The 19830-nt window shown below is 39.0% G+C and overlaps 2 protein-coding genes across 7 annotated transcripts in view; one reads left to right on the forward strand and one right to left on the reverse strand.

Annotated features, from left to right (window-relative positions):
• TTLL5 (tubulin tyrosine ligase like 5) overlaps positions 1-19830 on the reverse strand; it is a 297166-nt gene that overhangs the window by 88929 nt on the left and 188407 nt on the right. The window lies entirely within an intron of this gene.
• Positions 1396-1809, forward strand: LOC101179576 (cytochrome c-like). Its single transcript, XM_004091871.3, has one exon. It carries the CDS (start codon positions 1453-1455, stop codon positions 1759-1761), a length of 309 nt encoding a protein of 102 aa, XP_004091919.1. The 5' UTR covers positions 1396-1452; the 3' UTR covers positions 1762-1809.

The following is a 19830-nucleotide window of genomic DNA, read 5'->3' on the forward strand; positions in this document are numbered from 1 at the left end:
CGTATCGTAAGGCCTGGCACATAGTCAATGTACAACAAATATTTGCTGGACGTAAAATAACTGAAATAGCAATTTCATTCCCCTGTGATTGCCAGAAGACCTACAAGAAGAGTCCAGAGAGCTTCCAATGCAGCATGGGGGGCTAACTTAAGGTAGGAACAGACGCACGATCATCTTCTCTAACATCAACTTCAAAAGGAAAAGGGTTCATCACACAGAATTCTTGTTTTTTCTCAACCACGCATCAGTTAAATATCTAAATATTTTTTAGAAGCTGTTTATATTTGAGCTTATGTCCCTATCACTGGGTAACATAAATGGTGTGGGAAGACACTTTTTTTTATTATTCCAAATTCACCTCATATGGTCCCCACTGAGGCTGACAATCTGTACACCTGAGGAAGGCGAAGGGCCGGTGGCCTTTTTGAATAGTCAGTATCTATGCTATGTTATAGTATTTGTTAAATACTTTGACTATCTTCCTTGCCCAAATTATTTATTTAGAGACAGGGTCTCAATCTGTAGCCCAGTTGTGCAGTCACAGCTCACTGCAGCCTCAGCCTCCCCATGCTCAGGTGATCCTCCAGAAGCTGGGATTCTAGGTGTGTGCCACCATGCCTGGCTAATTTTTATATTTTTTTGTAGAGATAGGGGTTTCACCATGTTGCCCTGACTGGTCTCGAACTCCTGGGCTCAAGCGATCTGCCCACCTCAGCCTCCCAAAGTGCTTGGATTGCAGGCGTGAGCCACTGCACCCAGCCCCAAATTCTAGATTCTGGTGACCATGTCTGTGTACTTCCTAGCAGAAGTCTTTACAACTATAGCCTCCTACATTTCCCCTCTCAGATCATTTTTCCCAGTAGAAAAGACCCCATTTATACTACTTCATTCCCATTTGGCTGGCTGTTATTAAAACAAAACACCTGAAGATAACAAGGGTCGCTGAGGATGTGGAAAAACTGGAACCTTTGTGCAACGCTGGTGGGAAAGTAAAATGGTACAGCTACTGTGGAAAACACTTCAGGGGTTCCTCAAAAAGTGAAACACAAAATAACCAAATGATCCAGCAATTTTTCTTGTAGATATATACAGAAAAGAATTGAAATCAAAACTAATAACCGTACAGCAATGTTCATAGCAGCATTGTGCAAAATAGCCAAAAGGTGAAAACAACCCAAATGTCCATCAACAGATGAATCTACATACAATATTACTCAGGCACAAAAGAACAGAAATTCTGACATATGCTGCAGCACATGTACAGAACCTTGAAGATATTATGCCAAGTGAAATAAGTCAGTCACAAAAGAACAAATATTATATGATGCCACTTATGTGAGGTACCTATCTAGGTAAATTTTAAAGACAGAAAGTAGAATGGTGAGAGAGTGGGGAGGTCCGGCTTTAGAGCGGGAGTCTTCATTGCACCAGTGACTAAAAAGAGAATTAAATATGGGTGATGTTGAGAAAGGCAAGAAGATTTTTATTATGAAGTGTTCCCAGTGCCACACCGTTGAAAAGGGAGGCAAGCACAAGACTGGGCCAAATCTCCATGGTCTCTTTGGGCGGAAGACAGGTCAGGCCCCTGGATACTCTTACACAGCCGCCAATAAGAACAAAGACATCACCTGGGGAGAGGATACACTGATGGAGTATTTGGAGAATCCCAAGTACATCCCTGGAACAAAAATGATCTTTGTCGGCATTAAGAAGAAGGAAGAAAGGGCAGACTTAATAGCTTATCTCAAAAAAAGCTACTAATGAGTAATAACTGGCCACTGCTTTATTTATTACAAAACAGAAATGTCTCATGACTTTTTTATGTGGACCATCCTTTAATAGATCTCATACACCAGAATTCAGATCATGAATGACTGACAGAATATTTTGTTGGGCAGTCCCGATTTAAAACTAAGACTGGCTTGTGGTTAAATGAATATGTTCAGTTTTTAAATTTTAATAGTAATTCCAATTCAGTAAATGGTAACACTGTTTACCCCTTCTAAAGATATGATTAGACTTCATTAGTAATGTTCAACTTTTCACAAAGATGGTGAGTGCCATCTTAAAACTTACCGGAGACTGGTTTTATATTTAGATTTATATAACTGGTTATGTGAATATATTTAAATACTGGGGAAATTCCTTCACTGTCTTGGAACCAAGCAAGATTCACCTCTGTTTTGTGTTCATTTGCCTCTTAAAGGTAAGGGTTGAAGATAAATAAGGGAGCAATGTCTATAGTTTTGGCCTTAACTATGCCAATCTAATTATAATTCCCTGTATTTAAAATGGTTCCTTTTACTTATTGAAAGGCATTTTAGTGTGGTTTATGTGTAATATTAAAGATTATTCAACACCTCTCACATCTTATAGATCTATAAGGTCACATGCTTTTAAAATAGTAGCAAGTTAAACTTCACTCTTGAATTCTTTACAATCTAAGTCAAACTAAGTTATAATTTAGGATTGTCCTTAAACAGCTATTCAGAAACATAAAACTGTAGAACTACGTATTTGTGATTGGGAATGGTGCTTTTGCCAACTTCAAAGGATTAAAGTAATGAAGATATATACAAATTTAAAAATTACGTGTGATCACAAGACTAAAGATAATTAAAAAGAAAACCACACACACAAAAAAGAAAGTAGAATGGTAATTATCAAGGGCTACGGAATTAGGGAATAGGAAGTCATTTTTCAGTGAGTACAGAGCTTCAGTTTGGGATAATGACAAAGTTCTGGAGAGAGATGGTGGCTAATAGTTGCAAAACAGTATAAATGTACTAAATGCCACTGAATTGTACACTTTAAAATGGTTAAAATGGTAAATTTTATGCTAAATATATTTTAGTATGATTTTCCAAAGGTCTCATTTCTTTTGAGAACACTTTTGTCAGCCCTTCCATCTCCTTAACACTTGTGGTTATTCTTCTTGGGACCGTCTTTAATTACACTGTATTTCTTTTCCTTTTTAGGTACAGTGACAAGAAAATTGGACATAGAAGAAACATAAGACTTTCATAATGAACAACCTTGCTCCAAACCCTGATTAAGGGGGCTTAGAAAAATGAAAGGCTGCCTAAATTAAGAGAAGTAGTCATAGTGATTTAAATCAGTGTTATTCTTTCCTTTGTCATTAAAATCATTTCAATGACAGAGGTGTAGCAACCCTGGAGTGAGGCTACACAGACCTTCCAGAGTCCTCACCTAAAAGCCATGTGGGGTTATTTGTAGCCTGGGTCCTGATGACTCAACAGAGCACTGACGGAGGGAGCAAAGTGAAATGTTTGCCAAGCTCAGAAATCCATGCTCCTCTGTTGCCTGTGCCCTCCCTCACAACCTGGTCGGGCCTCTGCTTTGGTTTCCCAACTCTCAGAGAGATTTCCAAATCTCTCGTTAAGGGTAAGTCTGTGAACTGTATTCCGAAGCCCATGGATGAAAGGCTTTCTATCCCATAATCTCACCTCTGATATGTCACATCCCTTACTCATCTCCTCCCACAGTTTGGCTCCCACAGTTCAGTTGCTCAATTGTATACCATCTGCTAATCTTCTTGGAGAACACACCAAAAAGCTCAGAGCTTATCTATTAAGTTTTCTGAGTACGACATTTGATCTCCAGTGATCCTTCTTGAAGTGCCTCAGTGTGCATGTTATCAGACAGTTAAAGGGCATGATCTTTCCCAAGGGACTTCTAGAGGTATGGAGAAATATGGTGAGCACTGATCAAATATAAATAAATACTTCAATACATTAGTGAGATGTTAACATTATTCACAAAGCAGGGTGCTGAGTGACAGTAAAACAGGATGACATCGTTAGGAAAGCAGGAGCCTGAGGAACCTATTATCTCTTTTCTCATTAGTGAAGGAAGAGAAAAGCTTACTGAAGATAAAACAGCCAAAACTACTGAATAGCTACTGGCTCAACTAAAGGAACAGAATGAGCTGTGAACGAAAGGGGGAGCCGCCAAGAAAGGTATCTAGGTTCAAGGCAGGAGTGGGCTGATCCAGTGAACAAATGAACACAAAGGAAAGAAACAGGTGAAAAAGAAGAAACTGCTTTAGCTGGCTAACCTTGAGATTTCCACACCAATTAGGGCAGGTGCTGCTTTGAATCCAGAATGAAACTATTAGTTACAAGTGGACTAAAGTTCAGAAAGCCCATCAACAGTGATTCTGCTTTCGTTCCTGCTTTGCTGGTTACAGAAGTTTCTAGCTACAGAAAGCAATCTAGACTCAGTGATTAGATTTTACAGGATTTATATAACTATGAAGCTTACATCAGAATTCATCTCACTGGCTAGATTGGTTAATTTGCTAAAAGCTGTTTTAATAACAAATATCCCCAGGAGACATTCACTTTAATGCCTTCTTGTGTATCAGAAATCAAAGTCTGAAACCAAACCAGGCCCCTTTATGTGGGGATGATCATGGACAGGTTTGCAGGTGTGTGAATATAAGGTGGGGGGCGGTCTGTGGATATATAAAGGGTAGGATAGTGGGCAAGAGAAGATCAAATAAGGAATTATGGATAAGAAAGGATGTGTTCCTCCAACTGCACACATATTGAAAGGACTGGAACATCATAAACTTTTATAATGAAATCTGTTTTTAATCTCATCAGTAACATAAGCCCAGTCTACAAATCACAAAAGGAAGTTTCTCAAGCAAGTAGAAGCTTTTAGCAAAGAGGCAGGAATTTTTACAGTGCAACACTGGGTGCGGGTAGAAATGCTCAGCTGTGTAATGTAATTAAGTGCCACGAGAAACTTGCTTGCTTTGAGTTACAGTGGGTGTTACTCAGCCCATGGTATCTCACACTTAAAGCACAAGCCTTGGGGTTTGCAGTATGCAAGTGCTATAATGATTGACACAGCAGAGGCCAGGTGTACCATAACTTGGCCTTTCCTTGATTTCTGGTGCCCAAGTTTATATATCTAAATATCCCTTTCTAGGCATCTCATACTTTCCATTTCAATCCAAAATTCCAACCCATTCTTGAACCTCAACGAATTCTATTTTTCTAATAATGTTTTCTACTCCTACGAAAAATTTTGAGGTTCAATCATTCTCTCCAAAATTTAGTGTTTTTCCTTGCTCAACGCTAAAACGTTAATAGTGTACACAGGCCCTGTAAATATCTTCTAATTGATTTACTTTACTTCTACAACAGAGTATACAGAGCCAAGAGAATTAGCTGTGGGAAGGCTCTGTGCTTAACATCTGATTCAAAGTGAATTATGCTGTATTTCCCCTTTACATATGTAGCAAATAGGCAACAATATTGCAAGTTTTTCTAAATACTACATTCTCTTATTAGCCTATCCATTTAGAACTTTATCTTACTTTCTATATTGTACTGTTGCACTGCAGGATGAAATGTTTTTCTCTACAGCTGCCCTTCCTGCAGCATACCTGCAACCTCCAGCCAATAAACATTGAAGAGCTATACTTTTCCTCTGGTTTAATATCTGTTCCATCAAATGGATACTGGTTTTAGGGAACTTGGAGGGAATCTGAAAAATGTAAAGCAAAATCTCAACGGAAGTTGCACTCTCCATAAAGATAGGCAGAGGACTGTGACACTTGTACAGAGGGTTATTCCACGGTCCATTTTCCCAGCCTCCTCCACCCAAGTCCAGCCAAACACAAGCTACCATGTACAACGATGCCCTTGCTCTTTTTGATGGTGCTTGCAACTGTGAGTGTGCTTTCAATTGTCACAATGATGGGGATGGAGGTGTCACTGACATTTAATAGGTGGAGGTTGGGGTGTTAAATATCCAGAAATGAAAGGAATAATCTTGTATTAAGAAAATGTGTGCTGCTTAAAATGCCAAAGGTGCTTCTGATGACAAACACTATAAGGCCATGAAGGAGGTGCTTTCTGGGGAGAAATTATTTCTTTACAAGAAAGTCTATTCACTTCAATGGCACTTTGTGAAATGTACAGATATTTAAATCTTCAAGTATTAGGAAGATGTCAAACTCACAGTGGTGGATACAAGTTTTCCAAAAGTCAAACTTTTCCTGAAAAGCTGTAATTTTATCATTGACAACAAATACTGTCAGTTGTATTCTTTGAAGTGATAGGCTCACTGTTTACTTTTGAGCAAACGACTGCCAAATATCCAAATCCAAATAACCCTAGTTTGTCTTATCAGATGCTCTTTCAAGTTCAGGGTCACAAATGCCTTTCCTTGAGACAACTATTACATACTAAGCAGCCAAATTGCTTTATGTGTACATCTTATTTTGTCAGACAGAATATTAAAAAGATATACACTCCAGGGCTGAGTTTAAGAAAATAATTATTACTGCTTATGAAGGATACTCTTAAGTAGCACTGGCATTTCTTTCAAGAGAAAATGCTATGGTGGTCAAGAATACAGTGACTTCTACTACAGTTTGGTGCCATTGCCTGGATCTGTGCTAAGGCACGAGCAGTTTTACAAAACCCACCATCGTTTTTGTACCATCGGTGCAAATGTCAACACAGTGAAAAAAGTAGAAATGTCTTAGTATCACTATGAAAATGTTTGACTCTATTGCCTTCCTCAAAGGGTCCTGAGGATCCCCCCTCCTCCCCACCTCTCCACAGCCCCCAGGTCCAATAACAGCACTTTGAGAATCACAGACCTGCTGTAATACATATTTTAAAAATTTAATTTGTAATCAAACCTTTTTAAAAACCTTAATATTTTCTTACATAGAAGGAAAATTCTAAGACCGGATGATTTCAAAATGAATTCTATGCCAGGCATGGTGGCTCACTCCTGTAATCCTAGCACTTTGGGAGGCCGAGGTGGGTGGATCGCTTAAGTTCAGGAGTTCGAGACCAGTCTGGCCAACATGTTGAAACCCCATCTCTACTAAAAATATCAAAATAACCGGGAGTGGTGGCTGGTGCCTGTAATCCCAGCTACTCAGGAGGCTGAGGCAGGAGAATCGCTTGAGCCTGGGAGGCGGAGGTTGCAGTGAGCGGAGGCTGTGCCACTGTACTCCAGCCTGGGCGACACAGTGAGACTCTTTTCTCCCCCTCCCCACAAAAAAAAAAAAAAAAAAAGAATTCTATGAAAGAAGAAGAAATAATTCCATCCTTTCACAAACTCTTTCAAAAAAGAGCTGATTAAAAAAAAAAAAAACTTCCCAACTCATTTTATGAGGCTAGCATATCTCTAATACAGAAATCTGACAAAGACAGTACAAAAAAAAATTACTTTCTTTTGGTCTTTTCAGACCAATATGCCTGATGAACACAGACACGTAAAAAAACTTTAACATAGTATTAGTTAATAAAATCTATCTATCTAATGAATCAACCAATCAGATATACTAGGATAATATATCATGGCCAAGTGGCATTTACCATAGGAATGCAAGGGTAACTTTAGAAAAAAAGCCAATCATATAATTCACCACATTAAGAGAATGAAGAAAAGTCATATATTAATACTGTTAGACATGAAATGCATTTGACAAAATTCAACACCCACTTCCTGACAGACACTCTTAGTAAACTAGAAAACATTTCTATTCAACAGCAGTAAAGGATGACCTAGCCAGTTTAAGACAAGAAAAAAAGATATTATTCATTGACAGATGATTGTTTACATAGAAAATCTTATAAACTTTACAGAGATACGCTAGAACTAATAAATAAATGTAGCAAAGTTGCAGTAATCATGGTCCATAAACAAAATGAAATCATACGTTTATATACTAGAAATACACAATTGGAAAATGAAATTTTAAAAAGCAATACAACTCGGCTGGGCGCGGTGACTCATGCCTGTAATCCCAGCACTTTGGGAGGCTGAGGTGGGCAGATCACAAAGTTAGGAGTTTGAGATCAGCCTGGCCAATATGGTGAAACCACGTCTCTACTAAAAATACAAAAATTAGCCAGGAGAGGTGGCGGGTGCCTATAGTCCCAGCTACTGGGGATTCTGAGGCAGGAGAATCACTTGAACCCGGGAGGCAGAGGTTGCAGTGAGCTGAGATCGTGCCACTGCACTTCAGCCTGGGCAACAGAGAGAGACTCTGTCTCAAAAAAAAAGCAATACAACTTATAATATCATGAGAATACATCAAATACCTAAGAATAAATCTAATAGAAAATACATAAGGTCACTACACTGAATTTATAGAACATTAATGAAAAATATTAAACAAAACCTACATAAGTACAAAGATATACCATGTTGACTCACTGGAAGACTCAATATTGTTAGAATGTCTATTCTGTATTTCAGATATTGTTTTTCTCAGTTTCACAATTTCCATTTGGAAATCTGTCTTTATTATTATATTATTATTGAGATGGAGTCTCACTCTTGTACCTTAGAGGCTGGAGCACAGTGGCATGATCTCGTCCTACTGCAACTTCCGCCTCCTGGGTTTAAGCAATTCTCCTGCCTCAGCCTCCCAAGTAGCTGGGATTACAGGCATGTGTCACCACGCTCGGCTAATTTGTGTATGTTTAGTAGAGATGGGATTTTGCCATGTTGGCCAGGCTGGTCTTGAACTCCCGACCTCAGGTGATCAGCCCGCCTCGGCCTCCCAAAGTGCCAGGATTACAGGCATGAGCCACCGCACCTGGTCAATATTTTGTATTTTTCATTCATTAAAGCATATTTTCCTTTACATCCTTGTGCACAGTTATAAAAGTCACTTTAATATCCTTGTCTGTTAATTCTACCATCTGGGCCTTCTAAGGATTGGTCTTCATTATCATTTATTCTGAGGATAGGTCATATTTTCCTATTTCTTCCTACATTGAATAATTTCATATTGTATCCTGGATATTGTGAATGATACGTTGCAGAGACTGGATTGTATTATGCCACTCTAAAGAATGTGTGTGTATGTGTTTTAAGTAGATGGTTAACCTGGAGAAACTCAAATTGCAACTCTTTCTTCTCCTCAGTGGGCTGCAGCTCAGATCAGTTCTTTTTGTGTTACCTGCATGCTTTGAAGTATGTCTTGCATATGCATTAGTCAGGGGTCAGTCAGAGATTTGGGAACATTTTCTACATAGAATTTAGGCTCCCCTTTTCTGGAGATGTCTCATTTCTAGAGTTCCCCTCTCTCTCTACAGCAGATGTGGTTGTCCTGAACTCCATCTTCCAGTTCACTAAGCCAGTTAGACTGTAGATTTTTGGGGCAAGTTTTATCTGCTCCATGTGGTGCAAACTATGACTTGTCCTTAAGTGAAAAGGCAACAACAGAAAACAAACAAACAAACAAAAACCCAGAAAACTCACCCCTGGCAATTCCCTTCTTTCAAATGTTGTTTCATCTCCAGTATCAATCAGCTTTTGTTCACCCTCCAGTGCCTTTAAATAGTTGTATTTTATATTTTATCACGTAGGTTGATCAGATAAAGACGTAGCCAGAATTGGAAACTACCCCCTAATCAATCTACAGATTCAAAGCGATCACAATAAAAATTCCAGCAGGCTTTGTTTTTGTTGTTGAAGAAACTGACATGTTGATTTTTTTTTCTTTTCTTTTTTCTTCTAGCATACCTCTGGTGGCAGGAAAGGTTGATTTCCACATTATGGAAAAATCAAAGAATCTATATTAGTCAAAACAATCTTGAAAAAGAGAAGTTACGTCACTTGATTTCAAGACTACTATAAAACTACCATGATCAAGACATTTCTGCTCATCAAAAGACATCACTAAGAAAAAGAAAATGAATAGGCAAGACATGCCTTTGAGGAAAAATATCTGCAATATAGGTATGTATATGTGACAAAGGATTTCTAGTGATAAAATATAAAAATGCCCTATTGGTAATTGTTGATTTAAATAATAAAAATAATGAGATTTAAGAACATGTAAAAGATTGGAACAGTCAATTTACAAAAGAAAATATGTGAATGGCTAACAAGCAAATGAAAAGTTCTCAACATCAGTACTCATCAGGGAAATGCAACTAACATCTTACATCTACTAACATGACTAAAATCAAACAGACAACAATATCAGATGTTAGTGAGCATGAAGAGCAACTAGAACTTTCATACATTGCTGATGGGGGTGTAAAATGATACAATCGTTTCAGAAAACTACTTGTCAGTTTCTTATAAAGTTAAACATATATTTACACAACAGGACAATTCTACTTCTAGGTATTGACCCAAAAGAAATAAAAATGTGGCTAAAAAAAAGAATTTTCATTGAATTTGTATTCACAGTAGTCAAAAACTGGAACCAATCCTAATGCCTATCATTAGAGAAATACATTGTGGTGCATTCATGCAATGAAGTATTGCTCAATAAAAACGAATGAACTGCTAATATAAGCAACAAAACGGATGAATGTTAAAAACACTGTATTGAATGAAAGAAGCCAAACGACAAAAGGACAAATATTGTATGATTCCATTCATGAACAGGCACAGCAAACCTACAGTGAGAGGAGTCAGAAGAATGATTATTAGTGGGGAGGGGCAGTATTGACTGGAAAAAGACGTAAGGGAATTTTGAAGTGTGATGGAAATGTTCTGTATGTTGTGTTGCATGGTGGTTAACAAAGATATATAAAATTGCTGAAACGCATCAAATTGAACAGTTAAAATATATATATTTTTTCTCTTTTTTTTTGAGATGGAGTCTTGCTCTGCCACCCAGACTGGAGGGCAGTGGCATGGTCTCTGCTCACTGCAACCTCCTCCTCTGGGTTCAAGCAGTTCTCATGCCTCAGCCTCTCGAGCAGATGGGATTACAAGTGTGCGCCACCACGCCCAGCTAATTTTTGTATTTTTAGTAGAGATGGGGTTTCACTGTGTTGGTCAGGCTGGTCTCGAACTCCTGATCTCAAGTGATCTGCCCGCCTCAGCCTCCCAAAGTGCTGGGATTACAGGTGTAAGCCACTGTGTCCAGCCAAAATAGATGATTTTTTTAGTTTATGTAATTATACCTCAATTTTAAACAGACAAACATGCAAACAAAAAGTTATAGCATTTTCACTTATCTTTCATTAAAACTCTTGTTATTTCCTGTTTTTATAATTTCCTGATTTTAGCTATAAAATAACTTTTTCTCTCTTGTACTTTGCAATACTGGGATCATATGTAAAGATACATGCCTACGTAGTTATTTCATTTCAGTGCAATTCAATCCACATTTATTGGACACTGTTCCTAGGTGCTTACGGACTACCAAGAAGAAAAATGCATAGTTCCTACTTTTTAAAAGCTCATGATCTAGAGCAGTGACTTGTCAGGTGAGTCCACAGGAAGAATGAGGAGGTTGAAAAATGTCAGGAATAGCAGGACTCTGGAATAGGTGGCATTAACACAGTGGTTTAAAGCCCAGGAGATGTTAGGCAGAATCAAGGGGAGCTAGCTTATATGTTAACATTAGTGATGGAAATCATGTTAGTCTGAACGACCCAGTAAACTGGCATGAAGGTCTGAGGAAGTGAGAAATGCAAGGACAGTGACAATCTTGGTGTAAATGAGTCCTATGGATGAAAGGCAGAAAGAATGTTTGGCTCTGAAAGTGAGCTTGATGATATATTGACAATCAAAGTCAAATGTAGTTAGAAGAGAGTCAAGGGTCATAATAGTTAAATTTAGTACTGAAATTGCACAGTGGAGGCTCTGTAAAGAATAAATCTGTTTATGAAATGCATTCAATGAATGATTGATAACTACTTTCATTAGTGAAAAAGAAAAGCTGAATTGCATTTAGATATAAACTTAATACATACTGAAACAGTCTACTAAGAAATCTTAATGTAAAAGGTAAATTATAAATTAACTATAACTGTTAATAACTGTCAGTAACTGCTGACTGGGAACACTGATAGCTAGCCAAATGAAATCTGTGCTTAACATTATTTAAGTGAGTTCGATGGACCTGCCAAGAGTTCACACTCATGGTGACAAGTGCTTTGATTCTTATTTATGTGTTAGAACAAGACTTTTAAGTGATCTCTAAAAATTACGATACTAAAGAAATTCATTTTTTTTTTTAACCTTTGAGTTTACACCTTGAGATAAGAGTATATTCTCTTCTGCTTTTCCTGTTTTGAACCTATGGAGTTATACAGAAATGGTTCTTCTATGTGAAGAGTTAAAGTATAATAGGGATGGTATTAGAGATAATGAAAAGCTCAGAAATAATCTGGAAAAGCTATGTGAACTTTTGATGCTAGGTAAAAAGCACATAACTACACGAAATTATAAGTGCAAGCTGATCTCCTTGCTTGGGAACAGGGTGAAAGGACTTAAAAACTTTTAAATAATTTGTTTACTTGAGAGGATGAAAGTCTCCTGGGAAAGGATTAAAGAAATAAGCCAAGAAAGAAGGCAAAAAGAAATAAAAGGTTTTGGGTGCTGGGAAGGAATCAAACCCAATGCAAGCACTGAGATAGTGAGAATTCAGGAGGCCTTGCACTCTGGGTCCACACCATGGGTCTGCACAGGACCACCTGCAGAAGGGGAGGCAGCAACGCAGTGACTAAGGCTGAGATCGAGCGCAAACCTGCAAGGTTCAGATCCTAGCTCTACCACTAGAAGCAACATGTTTAACCTCTCTGTGCCTTGGTTTCCTCAGCTGTGAAATGAGAATAAAAATTAATTCCATCTCTCTTAGGGTTGGTCTAAAAATTAAATGTGATAATCTATGTACAGCATTTAGCACATGGCATGCATAATAAATGTTCAGTAAACATTAGCTATTATTAACATTCTTCCCATGGAAAGTGAACCCAAGCTTTTGGGGCACGGGGGAACCAATAAGGGTACTAAACAACAAGCACTGCTTCTGAGAAAGAAGAAGTATACTACTTCAAAGCAGTATTTACAATGCCAAGTTTTGTGTCTATGTGGGATCACGTGGGTAATAAATGAGAGCAGCCAAACTATTGGATCCAAAAAAAAAGATTCCAGAATCACTCAGATGTGTGAGCAGGAGAGTAAAGTCCATTTGCCAGTCTCGCCCACCAGAGAGAGCGGCTGCACGGTGGCCCCTGCCGGAGGGGACTTTCCTATGGTGGAAGCCTGCCGCTCCACACCAATCCCGCTGCAGAATGCTCTAATTCTGGGCAGACTGGCTCCTGTGGGGAAGTGGGGGTTTACTAATAATGCTGATTACCAGAGAGGAGCAATGGTTCAGGCACTGGACGTGAGCACTGACGAATGAGAAAGATTACCAAATCTTCCTCCCCTCCCCCAAGGCTAAATTACCAGCAGCGGCTACATACCCTTTCACCTTTTCAAAATGAAACAAAACCAAAGCAATTTTTTAAGAATCAAAGCATTATATTCTCAATGCCTAAAACCTGAGAGACAAAAAGGCATAGAGAAATTCATCCGTGATCCAATAACCAAAGACGTCTGCTGCATTTTGTCAGCACGTTGACGTATATTCTTCCTCTGTGTGTATTTCCCTTGCACAAACAGAATGATTCCATACTCTATGCTTATAACCTGCTTTTTTCATCTGATAATAAGTTATGAACATTTTCCCACAAGATAACATGCGTTTTTGGCAGTTCTTATTCCATTAACTTTTTTTTTTTGGTTTTTCTTTTTTTTTGAGACAGGGTCTCGCTCTGTCACTCACTCTGAGTACAGTGGTACAATCGTGGCTCACTGCAACCTCTAACTCCCAGGCTCAAGCAATCCCTCCGCCACCTCTGCCTCCTGAGTAGCTAGGACTACAGGCGTGTGCTAACACACCTGGCTAATTTTTCATTTCTCGTAGAGATGAGGTCTCACTATGTTGCCCAGGCTGGTCTTGAACTCCTGGACTCAAGGGATCCTCCCGCCGCAGCCTCCCAAAGTGCTGGGATTACAGGCGTGAGCCACTGCACCTATCCTGCTATTGTTAAATTCTATTATATTTAAAGTCAACCTAAACCCTTAAAGTCTTCTTTATACTTGAATTTTTGAACTCATGTGAAAGGCTTTATGTTTTTCCCTATTAAATTCCATGAATTAGATTCATTATTCTAGCCTATTTAAATCACGGTGAATCCTGCCTGTCATCCCAGGTATTCATTATTCCACGGAATTCCTACTTCATGTTATCTTAAAACAGGATTCATGTGTCTTCCAGATACCTAAGTGCCCAGCATATACTAGGCACGTAAATAAATATGAATGAATAAATTCATTGATAAACATTGGGAACTATGAGTCAATGACAGAGTCCCAGAAACTTAATTCTCAAACTTTGATTTATTGTTTGGGTACAGCTGCACATTTAGTTACCAAATTTTTTTTTTTTTTTTTTTTTTTGAGACGGAGTTTCACTCTTGTTGCCCAGGCTGGAGTGCAATGGCGCAATCTTGGCTCACTGCAACCTCTGCCTCCCAGGTTCAAACGATTCTCCTGCCTCAGCCTCCCTAGTAGCTGGGATTACAGGCATGTGCCACCATGCCCGGATAATTTTGTATTTTTAGTAGAGAGGGGGTTTCTCCATTTTGGTCAGGCTAGTCTTGAATTCCCGATCTCAGGTGATCCGTCCGCCTCAGCCTCCCAAAGTGCTGGGATTACAGGCATAAGCCACTGTGCCCAGCCCCAAATTTTTTTTATTTTTATTTTTTGAGACCCTGTCACTCAGGCTAGAGTGTTGTAGTATGATCTCGGTTTACTGCAACCTCTGCCTCCTGGGCTCAAGCAATCCTCCCACCTCAGCTTCCCAAGTAGCTGGGACTACAGGTGCACATTACCACGCCCAGCTAATTTTTTGTATTTTTGTTACAGACAGGATGGTCTCAAACCTGTTGCCCAGGGTGGTCTTAAACTCCTTGGCTCAAGCAATCCACCTGCCTCAGCCTCCCACAGTATTGGGATTATAAGTGTGAGCCACCACACCTGACCAGTCACCAAATATTCTTAATGATAGTATTACCACATTCACATTTCTCTTTTGTGCTCACAAGATTTCATTATGCCTTGGGGAAACCTAGTTACAGTAATTCCTTTGTTGTCCCCTGGTCTTCTCTTACCAAAGTAATTCTACCTTGAAAGGAAATGAAGTTAGCCTAGCATAACTTACTTTTTTCATGAATCAGTGCTGGGCTTAAATGATTCCCTTCTACTTCTTCAAGGACTGCCAACTCATTCGTTTGCTAATCTATTAGATTTTGGCCTAGAATTGACATCTCAATTACCAGTTTATATATTCGGCATCTAACTTATTTCTATCTCTTCCTTCTTTTCCCAGCATACAACCTCCTTCTTTGTGCATAAAATCATCTACTGAATCACTATCACAAGCACCAGAAACATAAATCAGAAATTAGCCATCATAATAACTGCTCTTTGTGGATATAGTAATTCAACAGAGAGAATGAGGTTGACTCAATGAAAAAGATTAAGAATATGGGTAGGATCCAAATAAAATATCTAATTTGAAACACAGAATTACAAGCTCTTGAGGACAGACTTCTGATTAGCCACTCAATAAGCAGAGATACAGAAAAGGAAAAAGCAGCAGAAGTGATGATGGGAAGATGCTGGGGAGGGAGATGTTTTGGCTAACTTTACTTTGATTTTATTAAATAACTGTGTGACAATTACATAAATTTGGGAAGAATACATTGAGGAATCATGTCAAAAAGCTAGAAGCTGGTATGTCTGTCCTTTAAAAGTACAATGAGATTCCAGCCAGCTGGACCTGACAATGGATAGAGAATGTGAACCAGACTTCTGCTGTTTCCACACCCCTACCACTCCATGATCAATGGAATGGTCCCCAGGAAGAAGAAATAAGGACAAAGCTGGATTTCTTAGTACATCTGGCAGAGACCCTGGGAGCAAGCTTTATGGAACAAAAAGCTGGATATAAAAACCAAACCTTTCAAAAGGTTAAGTTCACAGCACTATTATAGAAGGCAACTTAGGATTCTAGGAGTGAGCTGGTTATGGAGATAGAGACTCCCTGGTCCTTTATCTATTAGCAGTCCGGATCTGAAAAGACAGATTGGTCCTCAGCCTTATGAACATGAAATGTCTTTGATCCAGTTCTTTATTTTGGCATAACCAGCATACCACATGAAGCCTAAAAAAACGTAGCTGTGAACTAAAAAAGAAGTGAGCAAAGAATGACCTTTACGAAAGCCAAAGGAGAACTCCCTGACACCAGTTCATTCAACAATGAAGACTGAGTGTAGCTCAGCAGGATTTTTATCAAATCAAGGGAAAAATCTTTGTGACAGTAACATCAGCACACATAAGCACAGCTGGCCCTTATTGTAAAACTGGACCGCCATCACCTAGCTTTCACACTCTGCAAAGGCAAGCCAGGAAAAGTTTTTAGAGTGGAAGTTAATGTGCAGATTGTCTAGGGCAGCTGACATGCCAGTTTCCAAGAACTTCTACATTGAATTGTAACTGGGTTCAAACCTAGTGCACATAAACAGCTTGCAAAGTGTCACAAATTTAGAATTCCTGCCCCATCACATCAGTTAGGCTCCCTTCACTTCTCTTTTCCGTAGGAAGCAAAGTATCAGGCAACTTGGAACAGTGAGGCCTACAGTTTTTCTGGCTCCAGTAACCTGCCTCTGCCCCCTTCCTTCAGTTGGCCAAGAGAAATAGGAGACAACTCCAAAACTCCACCTTTTTTTTAAACCTTCTCCACCTGTACTTTTTCTTTCTTTATAAAGATGTTTTTATAAAATGGGGAAAATAGCGGAGAAATCATAAGAGACTAAAAAAAAAAAAACAGCACCAAAGGGAAGAAAAGAAAATGTATACTTATAATTAAGCCTTTCTCTTACTGGACCACCAGCAACAGCAGCAGCCACATTTTGGAACTTGTTAAAAATGAAAATAATGGAGCCTCACTCCAGGCCTACTGGAATTAGAAACTCTGTGGTTGGGCCCAGCAATCTGTGTGTTCACAAGCCTGTCAGGTGATTGTGACACACACAAAGAATCACTGGCAGAGTGGTTAAGACCATGAATTCTGCCACCATATTGCTTGGGCTTGGATCCTGATTGCCTTTCATCAACTGTGTTATCTTGGGCAAGTGATTTCATTTCTCTGTGCTTAGTTTCTTCATCTGTAAAATGGGGATGATAACAGTACTTACCTCATAGAGCAGCTGTGAGCACTAAATCAGTTAATACATGTGAAGCTTTCAGAACAGTTGCTGGTATACAGTAAACGTTAGTTATTAAATGAATTAAGGTACATAAGGTACATAAAGCATTTAATTATTATTAGTTACTATTATTTCTTATTTATGATCTTGTTTTTGATGTTCAATGGGACATAATCCAAATTTCTCACAAACCAAGAGAAAGTCCATATTCCTCTATGGTAAACTGGACCCTCTTGGTATAAAGAAGCTAATCAGCTTTGGTATTAATGTGATAAAAAAAGAAATACAGCCAGATGCGGTGGCTCACACCTGTAATCCCAGAACTTTGGAAGGCCGAGGTGGGTGGATCACCTGAGGTCAGGAGTTCGAGACCAGACTGGCCAACATGGTGAAATCCCATCTCTACTAAAAACACAAAAATTAGCCAGGTGTGGTGGCAGGCACCTGTAATCCCAGCTACTTAGGAGGCTGAGGCAGAAGAATCAATTGAACCCAGGAAGCAGAGGTTACAGTGAGCTGAGATTGTGCCATTGTACTCCAGCCTGGGCGACAGAGCAAGACCCCCTCTCAAAAAAAAAAAGAAATACAGAACTTGTATTTTAGGAACTTTATCCAATGTAATTCTTTGCCTCTAAAGCTCTAAATTCAGACATTATACTTGCCAAGGAAGAAATGCATGACTCATCTCTAAGTCTGCCTTATGGACTAATTCCTCACACTTCGAGTCCATAAATGGCCTGGAGGCCAACAGGGAACTCTTTCATTATCTCTTCTAATTCTTTTTTTTTTTTTTTTTCTGAGACAGAGTTTTGCTTTTGTTGCCCAGGCTGGAGTACAATGGTGCGATCTTGGCTCACTGCAACCTCCGCCTCCCAGGTTCAAGCGATTCTCCTGCCTCAGCCTCCCTAGTAGCTGGGATTACGGGCATGCGCCACCATGCCTGGCTAACTTTGTATTTTTAGTAGAGACAGGGTTTCTCCATGTTAGTCAGGCTGGTCCCAAACTCCCAACCTCAGGTGATCCACCCGCCTCGGCCTCCCAAAGTGCTGGGATTACAGGCATTAGCCACCACGCCCGGCCAGTATCTCTTCTAATTTTTTACATCCTATCATGATATCATGGTTCACTTCTAAAATACTGTAACTATTAAACCATATGCTTTTTAAACCATAGCTAAAATGACAGATCACATTTACAAGAAGTGTTGACCAACACCTGTGTGATTAGGCCATTGTAAAAATCCAACAGGACCAAAAAATCCACAATTTCTATCCCCTAGAGTCACAAGATTTCCCTTATGTAATTCCCCACCATCTAAAACAACCATCCTTACTTGCCTGACCTGTTGGTTTAAATCTATTTATAAAAATAAGTTCTATTCAGGAGAGTCAGCATACAAAGCAAGTACAAATTTAGTCTAAATTGTAAATAGTATACAAGTCATATATTGACAGTTAGCCTCTTCAGGCTATTGATGTTTTCTGCCCACACACAAAGCTTCTCTATGGAATTGGCATTTGACAAAAGTAAAACACTATACAAATGCATAGACTAGGGTAAAGATATTTGTAATGCTGAACTCTATCGCACCAGCCCAATTTTTTTTTCATTTTTGTTCACAGAAAGATTCTTATAATCCACCAGTGATAGTTTATTTTCAGAAATATTTCCATCTGTCCTTTGTACATTATCATCAAAAAAACAGGTCTAGGCTGGTCTGGGACGCCATTGTGGAAAGGCTGGTACTGATTTTCCTCCCTCTAAAAGTAGGAAAGTTAAAGTAGAGGAAAGAACGTGAGCTTTCACATCAGAAAGACCTGGACTCAAATTCTTGGGCCATCAGTTACCTCAGGTGTGACCATGGACAAATGGTATCACCTCTAAGACAATTTCATCATTTATACATGAGGATAACAATACCCACATTACAACCCTGTGTTCAGCACAAATCATACAAAGCACAGGATCTGGCATAAACCAGGTGCTCAGTAAATGTGGTTAAGCTCCCTTTTCCTTCTCCTGTTCCTCTCTTTCACAGCTTACAGCACAGATTCTTATTTCAAAATAAGGGAGAAATACTTCTGAACTAATATCAAGTTGTAGGGCATTTCAAACAATATAAAAATTAAAAACATGCTGACTACCAAAATGTGTAAGTACTAAAAAGTGCAAAGAAGAAGGAAAAAAGTCACCCCTAGGGCCATTCTACAGCCATAGGGAGTCCTTCGGTATGTCTCATTCCAGTCTTGACCAGTACATTGTGATCATACTATTCATCTTTATCATTTAGTATTCATGTCAACACATAATGGATATATTTATGTAGTTTAAAAATAGGTGTACACTTTTTTAAATTAAGAAAAAAAACTCCTGCTACTCCTCCAACTCTGTATGCCACTGTGCTGGGAACAGGACACTAGCTTTAGAAAACAAGAGAAGGGAACAACTGGCTATGCAGAAAAATCAAGGAAGCCTTCCAAGTAGAAATGACATTTTATCTGCATCTCAAAAGATGACCAGTAACTTGCCAACTGGAAAGGAAATTCCAGGCATTAGGAATAGTATGTAAAAGAACAGGGAACAATAGGAAAGCCAATGTGGCTAAATGGCAGGAGTGTGGAGGGTGGAGAGATGCTGTAATGAAAGCTGGTAAGACGCAGATCTCTCACATATTCAGAAATAGAAATGTTACTGGTCAAAACTTCCATTTAGGCAAAGCACTGCACAACAGCTTTAACTGGAATCATTCATG

The sequence above is a fragment of the Nomascus leucogenys genome, chromosome 22a (assembly GCF_006542625.1).
Source record: "Nomascus leucogenys isolate Asia chromosome 22a, Asia_NLE_v1, whole genome shotgun sequence".
NCBI lineage: Eukaryota > Metazoa > Chordata > Mammalia > Primates > Hylobatidae > Nomascus > Nomascus leucogenys.